This window comes from Rhea americana, unplaced genomic scaffold (genome assembly GCF_003343005.1).
Source record: "Rhea americana isolate MKP2758 unplaced genomic scaffold, rheAme1 scaffold_82, whole genome shotgun sequence".
Taxonomy (NCBI): Eukaryota; Metazoa; Chordata; class Aves; order Rheiformes; family Rheidae; genus Rhea; species Rhea americana.
Window position 1 is genome coordinate 575,561 of NW_028187001.1, and position 19,034 is coordinate 594,594.

The 19,034-nt window shown below is 37.4% G+C and overlaps 1 protein-coding gene across 3 annotated transcripts in view; it reads left to right on the forward strand.

The window, feature by feature from the left end:
* The window catches only part of GLRA2 (glycine receptor alpha 2), a 126,955-nt gene that overhangs the window by 18,068 nt on the left and 89,853 nt on the right, over positions 1-19,034 (forward strand). For 2 of the 3 annotated variants that reach the window (XM_085323189.1, XM_085323190.1), the window contains exons 3-4: positions 3,758-3,825; positions 10,922-11,145. In XM_085323189.1, coding sequence (XP_085179315.1) covers positions 3,758-3,825; positions 10,922-11,145 — 292 coding nt within the window. Of the gene's footprint in view, positions 1-3,757; positions 3,826-3,921; positions 3,990-10,921; positions 11,146-19,034 lie in introns of all 3 variants that reach the window. The other variant, XM_085323191.1, reaches the window with a different exon arrangement.

Consider the following 19,034-nt stretch of genomic DNA (forward strand, 5'->3'; position numbering starts at 1 on the left):
AAAAATGGTGTGATGGACCCTCTTTAAAGCATACTTAAGACATACAAAACAACTAACCTCCCTCCCTACTGGAATAACAACATCAACAATAGAAAAAAAAAAGAAAAAAAAAGAATGAAAGTGTTGCAAACTTTAGCGCTCAGTGAGTTGCCTTTTTCCTTTCATACTCTTCTGTTCCTCTGTTTAATTCACTCATACTTCCTAGGCACATTTACAAACCTCATTGGTTTGTAAACAGCCATGACTTTAAAAGAAAATTGGGCTCTTTGCTCAGAATCTGTGAATTACATGATCAAGGGTTAGTTCTTAAGATTTCTTGGTAAGCACCTTTTATTCTCATTTGCTCCCACTGCACTTTTGATATTTATAAACAAATAAAAAAGGAGCAATATTTCACCAGTAAAGCCATTTTGAGATAACTCTGAGAGCGAAGAGTGTGTGAATGGTTTCATCGGCAACATTTATGTTTATGGAATTCTCGTACTACTCAAAATCTGGGAAAGTAACAGACGTTATGCAATTGGATGCAGAAATGAAGTGTGACGTTTGCTTTGTTGTAAGATATGGTGCTCTAGCATTTAGTTGTTTAGTGTATGTCTTTTCTGCAGTTGTCGATGTGATAGCAGCTTCCCTAACATGGCTAAGCTTGTATAATTCGGTTCTGTTGGCACTGAAAAATTGTAAGTTATGGTGCTCTGATATGCAGCTCTCACAGGAAAATGCTGTGAGATTAAAGAAAAAGTGAAAGGGACACAGAAAAGGCTGAGGTACTCAGTACCTTCTTTGCCTCAGGCTTTCCTGGTGACATGGGTCTTCATGAATCCCAAGCTCTGAGAGCAGTGAGAAAGCAATGAAAGTGCAGTGAAAGAAGCAGGGAAGACTTTCCCCTGACAGAGAAGGGATCGCTTTAACAAATTGGACCTATACAGGTCCATGAGCCTTGATGGAATGTGCCCATAAGTGCTGGGGGAGTTGGCCAATGCCATGGCAAGGCCACTCTCAATTATCTTTGAAAAATCAGAGTAATTGGTGAAGGAGCAGCTCCTGAGGAGCAGAAGAAAGCCAATGCCACACATACCTTCAAGAATGACAAGAAGGAGGATCCAGGGAACTAAAGGCCAGTCAGCCTCACCTCGATCCCTGGGAAGGTGCTAGAGTAAGTAATACTAGAAACCATTTCCACACTTATTAAGCAAAAGAAGGAAACTGGGAGTAATCATCATGGATTTATGAAGGGAAAATCATGCATAACCAACCTGATAGTCTTCTACAATGAAATCACTGGTTTGGTGAATGAGGATCCTCTCAGAGAGAGCAGTCGATGTTTATCTCAACCGTAGTAAGGCTTTTGACACTGACTCCCATAACATCGTCATACGCAAACTGATTAAGTATAGGCTATATAAATGGACAGTGATGTAGGCTGAAAACTTGCTGAACTGCTGGGTTCAAAGGACTGTGATCAGTAAAGTCCAGCTCATTAATGGTTTACCCTAGGGGTTGATATCAAGGTAAATACTGTTTAACATCTTCCTTAGTGATCTGGATGACAGGACAGTGTGCACTCACAGCAAATCTGCAGATGATACAAAGTGTGAGAAGTGACTGATACACGAGGTAGTTGCACAGCCATTCAGAGGGACCTTGACACTGGAGAAATGGGAGACAGGAGCCTTTTGAAGTTCGACAAAGGGAAGTGCTGACTTTTGAACCTCTGGAGAAATAACCCCATGCACTAGTACAGGCTTGGGCCGACATCTAGGAAAGCAGCTTTGCTGAAAAGGACCTGGGAGTCTCGAGTCAGCAGTGTACCCTTGTGGGCAAAGAAGCCCAATGGCATCCTGGGCAGCATTAGGAGGAACGTTGCCAGCAGGTTAAGGAAGGGAATTCTTCCCCTCAACTTAGCCCTGGTGAGGCCACATCTGGAGTACTGTGTCCAGGTCTGGGTTTACCAGTACAAGAGAAACATGGACCTACTGGAGCAAGTCAAGTGAAGGGCCATGAAAGCGATTAAGGGACTCAAGAGTATGATGTACAAGAAGGGGCTGAGAGAACTGGAACTGTTCAGCCTGGATAAGAGAAGACTTAGGGTGATCTTACTGAATTTTATGAATATCTCATGGGATGATGTCAAGATGATGGGGCCAGACTCTTCTCAGTGGTGTTGGTGACATGACAAGATGCACAAACTGAAATATGGGAAATTCCACATAAACATAAGTAACAAAGTTTTTATTGTAAGGGTCATTGAACGCTGGAGTACGCTGCCCTGTGGAGTTTCCATCCTTGGAGATATTCAAAACCTGACTGGACATGGTCCTGAGTGCTCTGCTGTAGCTGACCCTGCTTTGAGCTGGTGGCGTAGATTCAGTGATCTCCAGAGGGGCTTCCAGCATGAATGGCTTTGTGATTCTGATTACCTAGATTAAGAGAAAGTTGATAGTCAAGCTCTCAGCTGGTAGAAATATCATCAAGGAAAAAGTATTTGGGATGTTCACTAATCTGTGGTTTAGGAAAAGGAAAAAAATGGTTCTTTGGAAAAAGAATAGAAGACTTTGGCTTATAATAGTTTGGGTTTGGAAAGTTATATTTACAAGATAAAAAGGACATATATTTCACACATTACAGTTGTGGGGTTTCTTTCCCCGATAGAGCAAATTTGCCTCCTGAGATGTGTGTGTGGCCTAACACTCAGAAAGTTGATGTTATACTGTTCTGGGCTACTAGGTGTTACTAGGCACATTACTTCAACTGCACATTTGTTTACAAAAGAAGTAATAATATTTCTGTCCTTTGTAGAGCAATTTCAGATCCAGTGACAAAAACTCACACAGGTGTTCATGTTCTATACACCAGGGTTTTTTGGAAATAGAGTGAAACTGACATGATTAAAAATAGCAATGGGAAAAGAGAGGAAAAAATGAATTTGATATTAAATGCTTGTATCAACTTCTGCATCACTGAAATTCAGTCATTTAACATTAATTTGTATTTACTGATTTTTGTTGCAGTTAAAAGCCCCAGTTAAAAGCCCCTGTTTATTTCATCACATCTAAAAAAACCAGTAGGCTAATAGATAACAAATTAAATATTATGTCTCTATTCATTGCACTACACTTCAGTGACTGCTAAATAGCGGGAAAGGAAGTGGGAGGGAAGAGATTATGTATAGCTGTCTAACGAAAGCTGTGTCAAGTCGGAACAGATAGCACTAAAATATTTTGTTACTGCAAGGGAGACATCTCCATACTAGGTGCAGAGAGAGCTGCTTGTGTAAGTCTTGTTTTCAGTGGACTGCAGTAAGTGTGTAAAGTGGCCCTTGCTGGGAATTTCGGTGGCATGCCATTGCATACAGAATGGAATAGGTGTGCAGAGGTAATCTTTCAACTGTGAAGTTGAGAAGGAAAGCAGAGAGAGGTGTTTACAATGCTATGGTGTATTCTGTGCTGCTACTGTGGATAAAGAGGAATCGTTATATCCAGACCTCAACGCTTCTCATAAATCCTTAAAAGAAGGATATAATTCTATGTATTTATATAACAACTTTTACTGAAGCTACAACTATTACTGAATAGTTGTTATGGATAATTAAATTTGTTATGATAATATTTTTGTTTTGGTAGACATTTATCTGTTTTTCTTGGGAAAACTCACTTTCTACTTGTTTTCAGCCACATCTGTACCAGATTGTACGGAGGCTGAGGGATCTATACTTTTGTTTCGATGTATATTGCAACATTTTTATTGCATTCCACAGGTCCTCCAGTAAACGTTACTTGCAATATTTTTATCAACAGTTTTGGATCAGTCACAGAAACCACAATGGTAAGTGCTATGATGCTACTGGCAAGAAAACAACAACACTTAATATATGTCATGAACGCAACCTGTCAATTTTTCTATTTATTGTTCAACTTGCAGGTCCTCCTGTAAATGTTACCTGCAACATATTTATCAACAGCTTTGGTTCAATAGCAGAAACTACAATGGTGAGTGGGACTGGACATTGAAGCCATCTTGTGAAGGAGTGGGAAGTGATATAGAACAGAGAAGCTGTAGATATGGGGACACTAAAATCTTAACTTATTAAAAATAGACCAGTTGAATTAAATAAAAGAAATATAAAATAGCAATATAGAGAGCTATGTAAGTTATTAAACCTAATTATCAAATCTTAAGGCATATCTGTAGTGACTGTACCACAGTCTGTAGTGACTGTGATGGCAGCAAACGGAGAGATCCCAAGGGAGCTTTCCCAGGTCTTGCTGGCCTTGAAGATGCAGAATAATGGAGTACAGCTTTGCGGATGCCTTGGCATCTTGTGTGGGTTTTGCACCACTGACGCTGAGCTATAGACTTCTGCAGGTTATGCTGAGGTAGGTTACTGAACTGTCTTATTTAAAACTAACTGAGTTTATTTCGCTATGAATTGCAGTCACATCAGTAACTGAACTGAATGTGTAAATTTGGCCAAATGACTAAAAAATTTAACTCTGAGGACACCAGGGAATTTTGAGGGGAAAACTGATATTAGGAAATGACGGCATTCCAGAGGACTGAAATGTGTATTTTAAATAAATTCAAAGAACACGCTCAACCAAAAAAGTGCCAAATGACAAATTCAGGATTTTTATGGTGATATTTAAAAATTCAGATGCTTCAATTTCTCATTTCAATATGAGATTTTTTTGTTTTAAAAATTGCAAAATTTTAAGACTGAAGAAGTCAGAGACAAAAATATGGAAATGCTAGGTTTAGTCCAACTGATTTTTGGGGGGAAGGTATAGAAGAAAATTCTAATTTTTCTGTAATTTTTACTAAGTAAAATGAAAAAAAACATTTGAAAGAATGCTGAGTTTTTTAATCTTCTGTTTCCAACAATAAACTAGAAAAATCAATTACTTATTCAAGCATGTGTATACCTGGCAACTGGTGTTAACCCTTGGAGTGTTTTTTGGTGCCTTTCGCTTAGTAATGGCTTTTCCTAAGCAACAAGAATTATCAGGTGTTAGTATACCAGAAGTGGGTTAAACACATTCTAAAAAGGGACTAGTGACACATTTCAGTCTGGTTTTGGATTCTTCAAGACTCCTTTGTGACAAAATAAGCTAATAAAGGATGCTTGCATCTGTATTGAATATACCTCATTTTATGAGACATGAGTGCATCCCCTCAAGAAAGGAGCTACGGACACTTATGAAAAAATTTCAGAGCGCTTTCACTACTTTGTTTTATGAGGACTCCTACACAGTGCTGAGGTATTTCTGTGTTTGCTGAAGCCAGAGGCAATAAAAGTGCTTAGCACCTTTAGCTCAGGACTGAGCTATTGGTAATTGCCAATGAACTTCCTACCTATAAAAGGACTTAGGTCATACCAGAGGTTAGTTCTTTATCTCATGGGGTAGATATTGCCTTGTGATATTTGCATTTTGAAGGAATAGTAGATATTTAGTGGATATTAGTGTTCTATTTAATACTTAAATATTTAATGTAAATGTCATTTTAATTGTTGCTGCCATTTTAGAAAAAGGTGTCCAAGGAACAGAAGTCCTGTACTCCTAAATATTTTTATTTAAAAAATCCTATAACTTAACATTTTCCAGAGATAAAAAGCAAGCTGTTACTAGGACAAGTTGTTTTATTAGATAATGTGGAAAGACATATAGCTATAAAACATACAGCTTTAAAGTAAACAACTTAATGTGTGGAATATATATCTGTAGTCTTTTAAAATCATCTTAGTGAGAAAACTAATATCAAGTTAAAAATGACAGGAAAACATATTTTGGTGTAATTTATAATTTTCAAGAGATATAATTTTTAGGTTTTTGGAAAACTTAATTCGTTTTCTGTGTTTAAAGAGTAGTGAAAAGACAGCCATGAATGTAGCCTTTCTTTCCCCTAGCCATGTCTGTTGTCTGCCTTAGCTGGTAGAGACACCAGCTTAGCTTTAAGTAGCAAAAATCCTGCACATCACTGGCTTTACAAGATGGCATTCAATGAAAATATTTGCACGACCTAATGCTGATTGCATTAATTAGACTCCTTCATTGCTTTGATTAAATCCCCTCATTGCATTTTACCGTCTATCAAATATGTTAATGTGTATCTTTCCAATGTTCATTAACACATTCTGCTGAAAACAGCTAAACATTCAAGTAGCTGAAAACAAAGACTGTTGGCTTTCTTATTTTGCTTTGTTCATATTTGCCAAAACTGTGGAGAGTTCTCTTAGATGCTGTTGAATGGTTTGGTATTGATTTTCTTAATGCTGTCACTTCTTTAATGACTGGTATGACTAGTTTTAGGCTGTTTTGAAACTGCTCTGGGAGGCAGACGTCAGTTACTGTTCCACCTACTTTGCTTTTTCTAAACTGGATGCAATCGTGTGGTAAAATGTTGGCAGCCCTTGTGACAAATAATGAGTTCTGTTTGATTCCTAGGATCCATTTTTGCCTATAATATTCTCTTGATGGTTATGACATAAAACTAAAAGATTCATTTAAAACACTGGATTGCGAGTCGAAAAGAGACTGCCCTGTCTCAGAGGACAGGAATGCTTAGTGAAACCATACAGATGCACTGAAGGCACATTCTCAGACTATAACTTGGAAGAGCTATGGTAGCTCATTGGAAACTCTGAGAGATGAAAACTTGCTTTGAGAAGCTCTCGGGCGGGGAAATGAACACGGCAAACAGGATTAATGTCTCAGTCCTACCAAATTCAATAAGTCACGTTCTCAATAACATTAGCAGGAGCAGCTTCTTCTCTTTGATTGGTACCGACACCAGGGTCAAATTCATCCCTTTGTGAATGGCCAGTACATTTCCTACGTCCAAGATATGTTCCTAAAAACTTAAACTCTTCTGTGAGAATTAAAACCAGACTTTGTGCTGAGTCTCTCCAAATAGATGAAATCCACACAGTCTTCATGAGTTTTGTTGTGAGTTTTCCTCAAAACGTTAGGAAAAAACCTGCATCTGTGCTAATCTTTCTGCACTATAATGCCCCTATGGGACATTGTATTGATTATTGATTGTTTTGTTCCAAAAGAAACTCCTTTCTTGCAAATTAGAATGATGTATATTATACCAAAATAAAAATAGTGAAAAAGGCTAGATCAGAGTCAAGATGGAGCCACCGGAAATTTTCTTAATTGATTAAACCCCTCACTTGAAAGAATAAAATCTCTTCCTGAGTAACTTCACTGAATTATGGGAGTTATCCCATAAGCCAGTAAACTTTGTATCTATTTTTGGAAGAATAAACACATGTAGTATTCAGCAGAAAATTCACTGTACAGAATAACAGTAGTTGCATATCACAGATGATAAATCTACATCAGGCTGGGCAGAATCCCAAAGAATTCATATGTTCAGTGTTGCTAATGACCAGGATTTTTTAGCTAGCTGCGGTAGGAGAAGCTAAGAGGAGTTTGTACATTGACAAGCTAATTGTTAATTATAGAAATGACTAACTGTGAGGACATTATTATTGTCGTTATGCCCTATAATCAACCTCTGATGCTATGCAGCAAATTTTTTTACTGGGATAAATGGATCAAGCTCTAGTTGTGATTTAGGTACTTTATATTAGCAGAAAATTTCGTGATTCTTTTCAAAATTTTAGGAGTAAAAGAGCTTTGCTGTTGCTGGTTGCCTGTTGGTATCTTCTTACCAGAAAAAACATGTTATAAATCAGTTTGTTAGATCCTGATTCGATAATTTATATGTATAGTTTTAACTACATCAGACAGTCCCACTGAAGCCGCTGAGGCCACCTTGACCGCTTTTAGGTACGTGCATGACCAACTACTTTTCTGTTGCATGACCTTCATGACCTTGCAATACATGCTTAAACCACTCTATTTTAGTCAGTATTCATATTTAGGATTCAGAAAAGGTGCAGGCTCTCTGGCAAGCCTCTGCGATGCACGTAAGGCCAGCTAAGTCTGCTGTTTGACTCAGACATCTGACTCAACACCTGGATGATTAAAGCCGTTGGAAGGGAAGGTGGGAGGAAGGAGATGAGAGTCAGTTTATGTACAGAAAATAGCACTGAGGAGGCAAGAGGGCTTCTCCAGACCCGCTGCTGCCAGAGCAGCTGCCTGCAGCCAAAGGGACCCAGAACTTTGCTGAAGCTCTTAGAAATTAACGTGGTGGCCACAGCATTGAGGTCCCTGACTTTGCTCAGTGTGAGACAGACAGAAAGATATATCTCTGCAGATTCCTATACTCCTAACAGAGTATATCTGTGGATTAAGCCCCTCGATCTTCAGGGAAATCTAATAAAACTGATCAGATAAAGAGTCCTTGAGAGTGTTGGTATTACTCCAATTTTACAGCTTGAGAACAGAGGAAAACTGTTCATACAAGTTGCCTTGAGCTGTTGACAGTATCAGTGTTGCAACTGAGATTGAAACTTTAGGCCCATGCTTCTCATTTAGAACAGTGACACTGTCAGAAAGAATTTGTGAAGCAGCTGTATGCATGGTAGTGTTGGAGCGCAGTACAACACAGAACATGATAGTGTTGAAACACAGGCTACAGTCCACCCACATTTACCCGAAAAAACTTCTAAAATACGCACCATAGTCTGCCTGAGCTCCATGTTGTGATATCACTCTCAGAAATACGTCCTTTTTTTGGAAGATAGTTACAATGTTCGCACAGGAAAAAGTAAATTCGAAATTCTACATGTGGTTATACTTCATGGTGTAAGCATACATTCCTATTAGCTGCTTACATGTCAGGCAGAAGAGAGAAAAATAAGGGTGGCTTTAAAATGTTCATGTGGTATTACTATTTCCATCTTTTGTTATCAAGCCTATAAACAAAGCCAATCAGACACAAGCTAAAGGGCTGTTTTGCTTCTGACAAGACTACATGCCGAGAGAAAGCGCTCCTGAGTGAATCAGTGTGATGGGTCTGATATATATATATATAAAGATACATGTTGAAAAAGAGAGTGTAAGACTACTGATAGATATTATTTATGCTTTTGGTATAATATATGTCATAAGCAAGCTCTTCTTTGAACAAGAATTTTTCAGACTGGTTTTTGTTACCTAAATCACCAACTACTGAAGTTCATGCAAGCACGTTTATTTTTAGATCTTTCTAAAGAATTTGATGATTTGACTGGTTATGATTTCTCTGTCATGAAAGGAAAAATCCTTATTTCCTATCTCAGAGAAAAATAAAAGGCAGTTACACAACTAGTTGTAGTAAATTTATTCTATCAGCAATCTCTGATTATAGCTTCAGCCTTTTTTTCTGTAGAATCAAAATTATTTTCCAAGCTTTGTAACTGAAACTATCCTGCATACTCTTGTAAGACAAAACTCTTTTTCCAAGACTGGGAAAGAATGAATGAATGTTCACAAGATGTGAAGATACTTTATAACTTCAGAACACCAAGTAGCTATTTGATCTTAACCTGTATGAAACCACACCACAGCAAAAAATGGGTTGTGAAAAATAGATACAGGATTATTCTTGAGACCACTACTAGGTCTGTCTTTCTGTGATTAGTAGTCATTCATATTTTGACACATTTGCAAAACAGAAATGATGAAGAAAGTAGCAAAATCATGTCGCTACTAAACATCATCCCATAGGTTTCTAAAACTTCATCTCTTGGGATGTTGGAGCTGTTGGATATACTTTGTGAGGGCAACAGCACAGTTTTCATTATGAACCTACTGAATGAATGGTGAGAGATTCCGACCCTTGGAGGGGCTTATTTAACAGAGCTTGTGTATTGGACAAACAGCTTACTGCATCTTTAATCAGACTGATAATATTTACTCACCTTTCAAAGATAATAAATTCTTTAGAACATGAGGTTCAAGGTCCTAAACACATGACAATTCATACATTTTCCAAGTTAAAAACACAATGCTGCCATTTTAATGCTGCTGCTACCACAAAATAAATCCTAATTGCAGAGAAATTATATAGTTGACAAAATTATTTTGCTACCACATTCCTTCAGATAACATCATTTGTATAAATATTCTTAAATATTTCCCCTTTAGATGAAGAGTAGGTGTTTTTCTAAGAGAGCATTCACTGGCTAGTTAAATTTAGTAATTTATGTAAATATGCTATACTAGCAGGGAAAGCTGGGAGAAGTGAAGCTTTTATTGGCTGACCATGGAAATTTAGGATAAGGAGAAAAAGCACGAGCATTTTTCCACTGCCTCCAGTGGGTTTTGGATTAGACACTAAAAGCTCTTTTCACACTCCCTTTTAATAGCTAGTTCTTGACACAGTGTTAATGTTAGTTCTAAATGAACCTCTAAGTAATTGCTGCCTTCCCAGTTGTGACTAACAGACCACTGAGCAGAAGAATGCAATTAGAACAGTTTTAATGGGATGCAGAGAGGGAGGAGTGAATGAACATACAGAGAAAAGCATACGGTAGACAGAAAAAGGACACAAATAGTAAATAAGAAGAGCTGATTTAATTTCTTCTGTAGAAATCTGGCCTCACTGGAATTAGCAACTATTCATGAGTACATTAGAAGTAATTGATTTACATATTGTAAGCAATTTATTTAAATTAGTAGTTTTATAGAATCCTTGTTAAAATGGTGTATAGCTAGCAGCAATGCTTTTAGATTTCTAAGTACCTCTGTGTTAATCCCTAACATTTGACAGAGGGTTATACTTAATCTTTCAGGTTGTAGTTAATATTTTCTTCATTATAGAAGTCATTTTGATTTGGAAAATGTACCAGTTCTGTTTGGTATTTACACTGCTTTATTTTCAAATGACAATTCTCACGTTCAAAGAACAGCACAAATGTTTGCCTTAACACTGGTACTATATGAAGTCTAAGAGCATAGACAAAGCTAAAGTGGGTTTTTAATTTTGGTAAGTAGCTTAGTAACCTTTTTACATGGCATTTCTGTAGGACTACAGAGTGAACATTTTTTTGAGACAGCAGTGGAACGACTCACGCCTGGCTTACAGTGAATATCCCGATGATTCCCTGGATCTGGATCCCTCTATGTTGGATTCTATTTGGAAGCCAGATTTATTCTTTGCTAATGAGAAGGGCGCAAACTTCCATGACGTTACAACAGACAACAAGTTGCTGAGGATTTCTAAGACTGGAAAAGTGTTGTACAGCATCAGGTAAACCAGTCTGGTTTTCTGTTCTTCCCTTTCCCTTCCCTTACTCGCTGTCTTTCTGGATATGTGCAGAACATAATTTACGTATTTAGAGGGTTTTTTTGTTCCATGTGTGCAACTGAAATGCGACTTAATCACAGCAGAGTAGAAGGAAAGTTTGCCTACTTTCCTTTGGTAAGCTTTTACTTTTCCCAAAATAATCTGTAAGGGGCACAGTTAGCCTTGTTAGAAACTTAAGGGTGTCTAGTACTTCAGTGGTATGCCTTGATAATTTCCATTAGTATTACCTTAATCACTCCACTCACAAAAGCAGAAAATTAACTCTTCAGTACTTTGTGGGTTGTAGTTTAAAAGCAAAGAGGAATAGTATTTTAAATCGCTAATGAAGACATTAAGTGAAGATATGCTTGAAATGTAATAAACTTGACATGCAAGTCGCTGGGTAATCTGATGCATCTACTCACATTTAAAAACCACTGGAATTAGAGAGTGCTTTTTCTCATACTAAGTGCATTGAAGTGTGTGTCATGTGAATGGATTTAGGCTGAATTAATAAATGCTGTTTGACAAAAACGTGATTTGCTGTGACCTGATGAAATGGGACATACGCAAAGAATCGGAATTGCATTACACAGGCATAAACAGCAGCAAAAATCTGCAGTATTTCTTTGATATTCGGCTTACTGTGCACCATTAATTGCTGAGTAGATGTAGTCAAAGATATGAAAAATGTTATTATTGCTCTTACAATTATTAGAAAAGTAATTATTGTTTTTGTGTGTTCCTGAGGATGAGTCTTGGTTCTTACTTTCTTGCTCTGTGGAAGGTAAACATGAAAATATCTGTTTAACGGGTTGTTTAGTGAGTTTAATCATCTGTAAAGAAGATTTTTTCAGAGGATGTCCCGTTATTTCTGACTGAGTATTCTGCTGAGACCTGGATTTTCATCCAGAAATTGCTATTGATCCATGTTAAAGGCAGTTGTGTTCTTTAGGAGGGTAAATAAATAAATAATTACTTGGAACTTCTTCCATTTACTTAATACCTGTGGAAACACCTTAATCAGACACAGTAATATTTGAATGGATTAAACAGCTTGGAATGTAAACATTTAGTGAGTAAGATTTCAAAACAGCATACCTGAACAGATTGAGGAAAATAATTGGATACAAGGATGAAACTGGCACTAGCAGAGTAATAAATATGCTGTCACTTGCAAATACTGCTCACTTCAACGTGGGAAAGAAATGAATGCATCTGTTTGTTTGAATGACATCAGACACCATCTCATTGGAGATAGGAGTGCAGTTGGGTGCCATTCTGAATGTGGATGGATAATTCTTCTGACATTTGTCCCTGCGGGAAAAGCAATATTTCAAGCTGTTAAATCGTATTTATAAAATTCCTACACTAAAATGCAAATTGATCTGAAGTAGAGTAAGAAGTATTTCATTGGAATATTAAGCAAAACACATTATCATTTCTACTGCCTAGCAATAACTGAGGTTTACCTGGTGCTTCTAAAACGTGGCATATAATTTTGAATAGTACCTTCCAGAGTACTGAAATTTGAAGTCAGAGTAGTTAGAAAAACTTGTCTTTATTCTCTAGATACTGAGCTAGATGCATCTTCATGTTGCCAGTTGCTTTTTGTTGTGCTATGCTGAAATAACAAGAATATTTTAGTCATTGGTTCTGAACGTTAAGAATGTTATAGCGCTGCCATTTTCACTACTACACCATTGGCATTTAGCCTGACATAATGATATTTAGCATTTAGTATTCAGTGTGCTCTAAATGTTTAAAGCACTTTACTAACATGTCTGAGAAGTAGTAGAGCAGGCTGTTTTGTCATATTTCTAAATTTAATAAAATTGAGGTCAAGTTAATCTCATATGAATACATATACCATATACTATGTAAAATGTGTCTATAGCTACTCCCAGTAATTACTGTATAAGAAGCAAGGGGTGTGTGTTGCATAACACTGGTATTCATCTTCTTTATATACTACACTGAAAATGCAGAAATATGCTACACAGTAGGCCCGATTAGCTTACACTGTTACATGCTCTGAGAGGCCAGTTCTGCCTTCCCAAGAAAGAATTTGGACAGTCATGTGGGACTAGAGCTTACAGGCAAAACTGTTGTGAAAAATAGCACTTGGTGCAGGATATGGCTGCTGAGGTGAATTATTGCAAGGTCAGTGAGGATCCTTCGCAATATGTTACTTCTGTTGGAGTTGTTAGTTCTGGGACTCCTTTTACCCCATGGTAAGCATGAGGCTGTTTATCTTTTCAGTGAGGGATAAGCTATCCTACATTCACTGGTGATTGTAAGCACGATGTAGATTTACATCGTAGTTTACCTATCAGTAATTAGTGTGCTTATGCTTGCAGACTTCTAGATCTATATTTAATTCTCTGGGAGTTAAAGTCAGAGTAGCTGATGTACCCATCTATGAATCACATAAGCTGAGGAGTCTAAACTTATTCTTAGATATTTTTTGCATGCTCGAATGCCTACCCTGGTATTTGTTTTAAGCTCCAATAGTTTGCACATGCTATATAAAGTCTAAGGCAAGACATGGTATTGAGAGAAAGCTTCTGACCCTGCAATATATCTAAGTGATTTAGTGATGGAGATGACAGATCTGTGTTGGTGGAGGTCCATTTTCAAAATAAAATCTCCATTATTTTCAAGAACAGTCGGACTTGCATTTTTAAGGTGGAGGACAATATTTTTTCTCCAGACCCATAAACTAATCAGCACACAGCATGGGCCTTTGGGGGCTGTTGGTCTAAACCTTTCAGTATTGCAGACAGAACTAGACCCTTGTGGAAGGAACGTGGCATAAGGTGATACCATAAATATATGCTATTGTCGCTAATGACATTACAACAAATCTTTGAGCTACCCGTATTTTGAGAAATCAGCCATTACAGCAAAGGTATGCTCAGCAAACTCTTTTACTTTAGTCAAGATCAGTCTCACTTGTGCTCTTTGAGCTGCAAAACACTGTTAAATAACTATAACTTTTATTTTAAAGCCCTGTGCAGACAACAATCAGCAAGATGGGTTCATTATAGCAGTGTTCAATATAATTGGCTTATGTTGTGTATATTTTGTATGCTGAGAAACAATGAGAGTTAAAATCTCAACCCACACAGTCACTCCCCAGGTGTCTGTGACTCATTCTGCTGAGCTTCCAGCCCCTGAATGATCTCTGTATGGATTGGATTTTGTAGATGGGCTATACACTTGGAAAGAATGGCATCGCTGTGTGATGATAATATGAATCCTGTTCCTGGCAGTCATATTTTGTATGACACCTGAATTTTGTATTACGTATACTGTTCAACTGATTTTATGTGCCAGTAGCAGGGATCGTATCTTCTCTTGCCCATTGTGGACACTTGGGACATCAGGAAAATGTTAAAGCATGAGGCTTAGTATTGTCTTCTAGCCACACATTTTTGCTATCTGATTCCCACAAATGCAATTTAAGGTGCCAATCACCTCAGAATGTTAGCACTTGCCAAAAGACTTATTTTAGCAAAGCAGGGGAAAGTGGAAAACCTTTATTTAACTAAGTGTTTCTCTTTGTTGCATTAATTGCCTCCCTCTGCCATTAATATTTTCAGTGCATCTAAAGCCATATGAGCTTTAGAAATAAGGTGATATAACCCAGCTGTAAAGGTAAAAGGGCTGTAAGTTCTGTTTTTACCTGCTGCTCCACAAACACCCTGTGCTCCTAATCACCTGATAAAGGAGAGTCTGTGGAGCTGTGTCTTGAAATATTGTGCCACTGCATTCAGCCAGCCAGAGTTACAAAGCAAATTACTTCATATTTTTAAAATATGTGAAGATTTTAGAAGGCGTTGCATAACTCAGCAGGAGCGCTACTGCAATTCTAGGGAGGAGGTTTGTGCAAATTCACAAATTACGACCCCTTCTCCCCCTGTTTTTGTGACTCCAATCACAAAAGCAATAAAATACCTAGGAGGAAGTGCTTAAGAAACTACTCAAGTCTTTCAAAATGCCTGCTTTTTTGTCTTTGTTTATCTTCTTAGTGCAGGAGATATTGCAGCTATTTAGACAATTGTGTCTTCATTTTAACTTTTGATCTAGATTTAACTGTTAAATGTTATGGAGAAAGGGAAAGAAAACAGCACTGTGGAGAAATAGTTCTACTACAGCACTATGATACAGAAAATTCAAGCTGTTAGATTGCTCTCTATTTGTGCAGCTGTTTGGGGTGTGATTGCTAGACTCTCCATTCCGTAACGCATGGCTGATGGGATGAACAGGCACATCCAAAAGTCTTTGCCTGCTTATGCACCCAAAGAGAGGTATCTGTGAAAACACCAAATATATTTGCAATACTATCTCCTGTGCTAGTTGCTTTACTCAGGAGTTTTCAAAATCAACTCTTCCTGCTGTTACAATTGTGCTGAGTGCCAGGACATTAACTATATACCTCCCACCCTCTACATTTTGGATTTTATTATAATTTATAATGATTACCAACGTATCTCATCTAAGTCATCAGAAGCGATCTTTAGCACATTTATAAATCAAACCATTAAAAAACAGCAAGTAGCTTTCCTGAGTGAAACCTCCACGTTTCATAATCTCCTCTCTACCTTTGTTCTTTATCCTATGGGAAGAAAATATGCAGCAGACTAAGAAAATACGTAGATAATACTGTGTATCCCTCCACAGCACACTATTCATATGAAACGATCCACCATCCTTCCAAAACAAAGCAAAGCAAAACAAAACAAAACTTTTAAAAGCTGATTCAAACTCTTTGTTTACAACCTGGAGTTTTTTGGACCTCGAGCTCATATAAATATGCTGTTGTATCCATGCTTCTGTTTGCCGGCACCCGTGCATGTCCCTGTCTGAGTGTAAAGGCAGGAGTGTGTGTAAAGGTGTATGAGGTAGAGGCGGAAGGAGCAGGAGTGTACCGTCTACAGACACAGTCCATTTAGCACTACTTTAGAACTGGTCTGCTATAACCTCCTAAATCTTTACTGTGGCTATTGTTGGCATGGTACAGTAAATTCAAGTGTGGATTTTCTAAAATAATTTCAGGATAGAGAACATATCAGGTAAAGGATAATGCGGTTCCATTTACACCTAATGACATTGTTGCTTGTAATTCTTCCATGGCACTGTGCAGTTTAGCCAAACAGTACTGTAGAAACTGTTCAGTTCTGCAATTCTCTATGCATCCTGTGCTTAAATTCGATAACTTCAATTTTATTTTACAATCTAATGTTGGGATTTAAGAGGATTTGGACTTTGCTAGCAGCATTGTCTTTCCATGTGACAGATTAGCAGAAGGGGAGATGAGAGAGATTGTTATCATGATTGACAAGTCTGTTTGCTGTGTAGGAATCTCTCTCTCACCTTGCAATCATATTTATTACCTCAGCTTCTACCAGAAAAACACTGATATTCACAGGATGGAGATTTTCCCTTGGAAGCTAATCTCAATCAGCATAGGAACATTCCATAGAAAATTATTTCTTTTTCCCTTTGGCAAAACCGCGTACATTTCTGTGTTCATTGCTCTGACTTTCCAAAAGCATAAAGGTATTCATATGCCTCGAATTAACTTTTCTGGATTAAAAAAATGGCATTTAAAAATAAGAAATTCTAACTGAAATAAAGCTCATATCTAGAGAAGGTTTCAATTTGATGGCTACTGTGTATTATAGGCAAAGGCCTTCTAGACATCATATAAGTAGCATCAGAATCACTAGACTTTGTTAAATTGCCTGCAATGTTACTGGGACTTACCAAATTGTGACTGCATGCTATGTGAATCCAGTGAGTTTGACAAATTCATCTTCCTATAGGCATGATTACAGTAACAACAATGGTTTCAGAGACTAAAAATTGAAGCCTTTTCCAGGACAGGCACCCATTTTCCAACCCAATATCCTTGAATTACCATCAGCTATCCAATTTTCACCCATTCTTTTCCTTTTCGTCTTGTCCTCCTTCCTGCCCCCACTTCCTTTTCATATATTTTAATCAAACAGCCTCAGATTTCTCTCATCATTTGGGATGGTTTCCTAGCAGTCTCTTGACTGCTCCCTCCCATCACTCACTTTGGTTTCTCTCATTTGTTCCCAATCTACAAATCTAGACTCAGAATATACCCTGAGGTTTGCAATACCTGGCTTTTATGTTGAATCTGAAGTATTTGCTTTGCGTAACAATTAATAAAACCTATTAAATAAATAATAAAACCTAATACAGGTAATTTGTTATGCAACTAGTACAGCTCTTATAAGAACTCCATTATCATCCTGCTTAAAGAAAGAATGTTTTACATTTTAATGATGCAAAAAGACTTTATAAAGCATTTCAGATAAAATGAGGATATGGACATTATACTTGAACATATACTGCCTCATTACTTCTTGTCATACCATGTACATCTCTGGCTGACACAGAAGAACACTGGAGGTGAAGTAAATATAAAGACAACAGAAGAGCTATTTAAACTAAAGAATAATGCTGCCAAGAGAACAAATGGGTGTAAACAGATCATAAGAAAGTTTAAATTGGAAATTATAAAATTTCTAACCATCAACAGCTTGAATTCCTGGAACAATAATCAACAGAAATATTGGGGGGGAAAATAGTATAATTAAATGAACTTTGACCATTTTTGAGAGAGATTAGATGATACGACCGTATTTCGATGGACCAATATTTCATTTCTATAGTCCTATATTTCTGTGTCTCAAATAAAAATAAAGCTTTGTTCTAAGTAAAAAGGTGGAAAATGTTGATGGAGTTCAATTTATGCATATAAAGTTGTTCTTGGCTGACAGGATCAAAAAATATTGGGAAGTGGGTAGTTCTGGATATCTATGTCAATAGGAAAGGTGCATATTCCTGACTGAATGGAAGTGAAACATGCGCTTGTGTATCTGGTCTCCTTATGGATAACCATAGCATCTGGTCCTGATAGCTAGTGACCAATCACTCCGTTTACCTGTGCACTGGGGCAGTATAAGGTCAGATATGGAGAGGTGTAGGCATGGGAATCATTTTTAAATGAACAATATAAAAAAGCATGTTTTCCTGGAACATACTTTCAGGAATGGAGGTCTCTTGCCAACTGCATTGCAATATATGCCTTGGAACAGAGACATCACCTTGCCAGAAGGAAAAGAACATCATACCAAATACTCACTGGTGCAACGTGGAAAAATTAAGATAAAAATTCACAAAGAAAAAAGGGAGCTGGAACACTATTCTTCATGGAAAGGAAACAGGTGGTTATGTAATTTAACTGTTACATGAAATCATACTTGAATTTAATTTCATAGATTTGTTTGAGCAATAATTGGAAAATCATTTGCTGGCAACTTATGTGCTGGCATTGTGTATCTACAGACAATGGCTGCATTACAATGAGAAGTGGGATGACTGTAATGAGAAATCCACCACTCCGCTCTGTGCCAGTTCCTGTTTTGTTAAGCAATACGTGAACTAAAGCAAAGCACTGAAGGGAGAGAGAACACGCTCATAAACCAAAATAGATGAAACTCCAGCCTACATTTTGCATTTTACCGTAGCAAAGAAAGCACGACATCGTCTGTAAGCTTGACTTCAGCCTATTTCCATCTGACAAAAATGAAGCTGCAAAACATGACAAATATTAAAGAGGAATTCCAGGACTCCTAAAAAATAAAGGAAAAAGCAGACAGTTTGACTGTTCCATTTAACAGGACAAAGCCTGTAGACTGTGAAAATTACCAGAATTGACATTCAAAATGATGAGTCAGTTCCCTGAAAAAATAATGAGATGGACTAGAAAATGAAAAGCCCTTTAAAGAAGAATGTCACTGATTTTGCCTTCC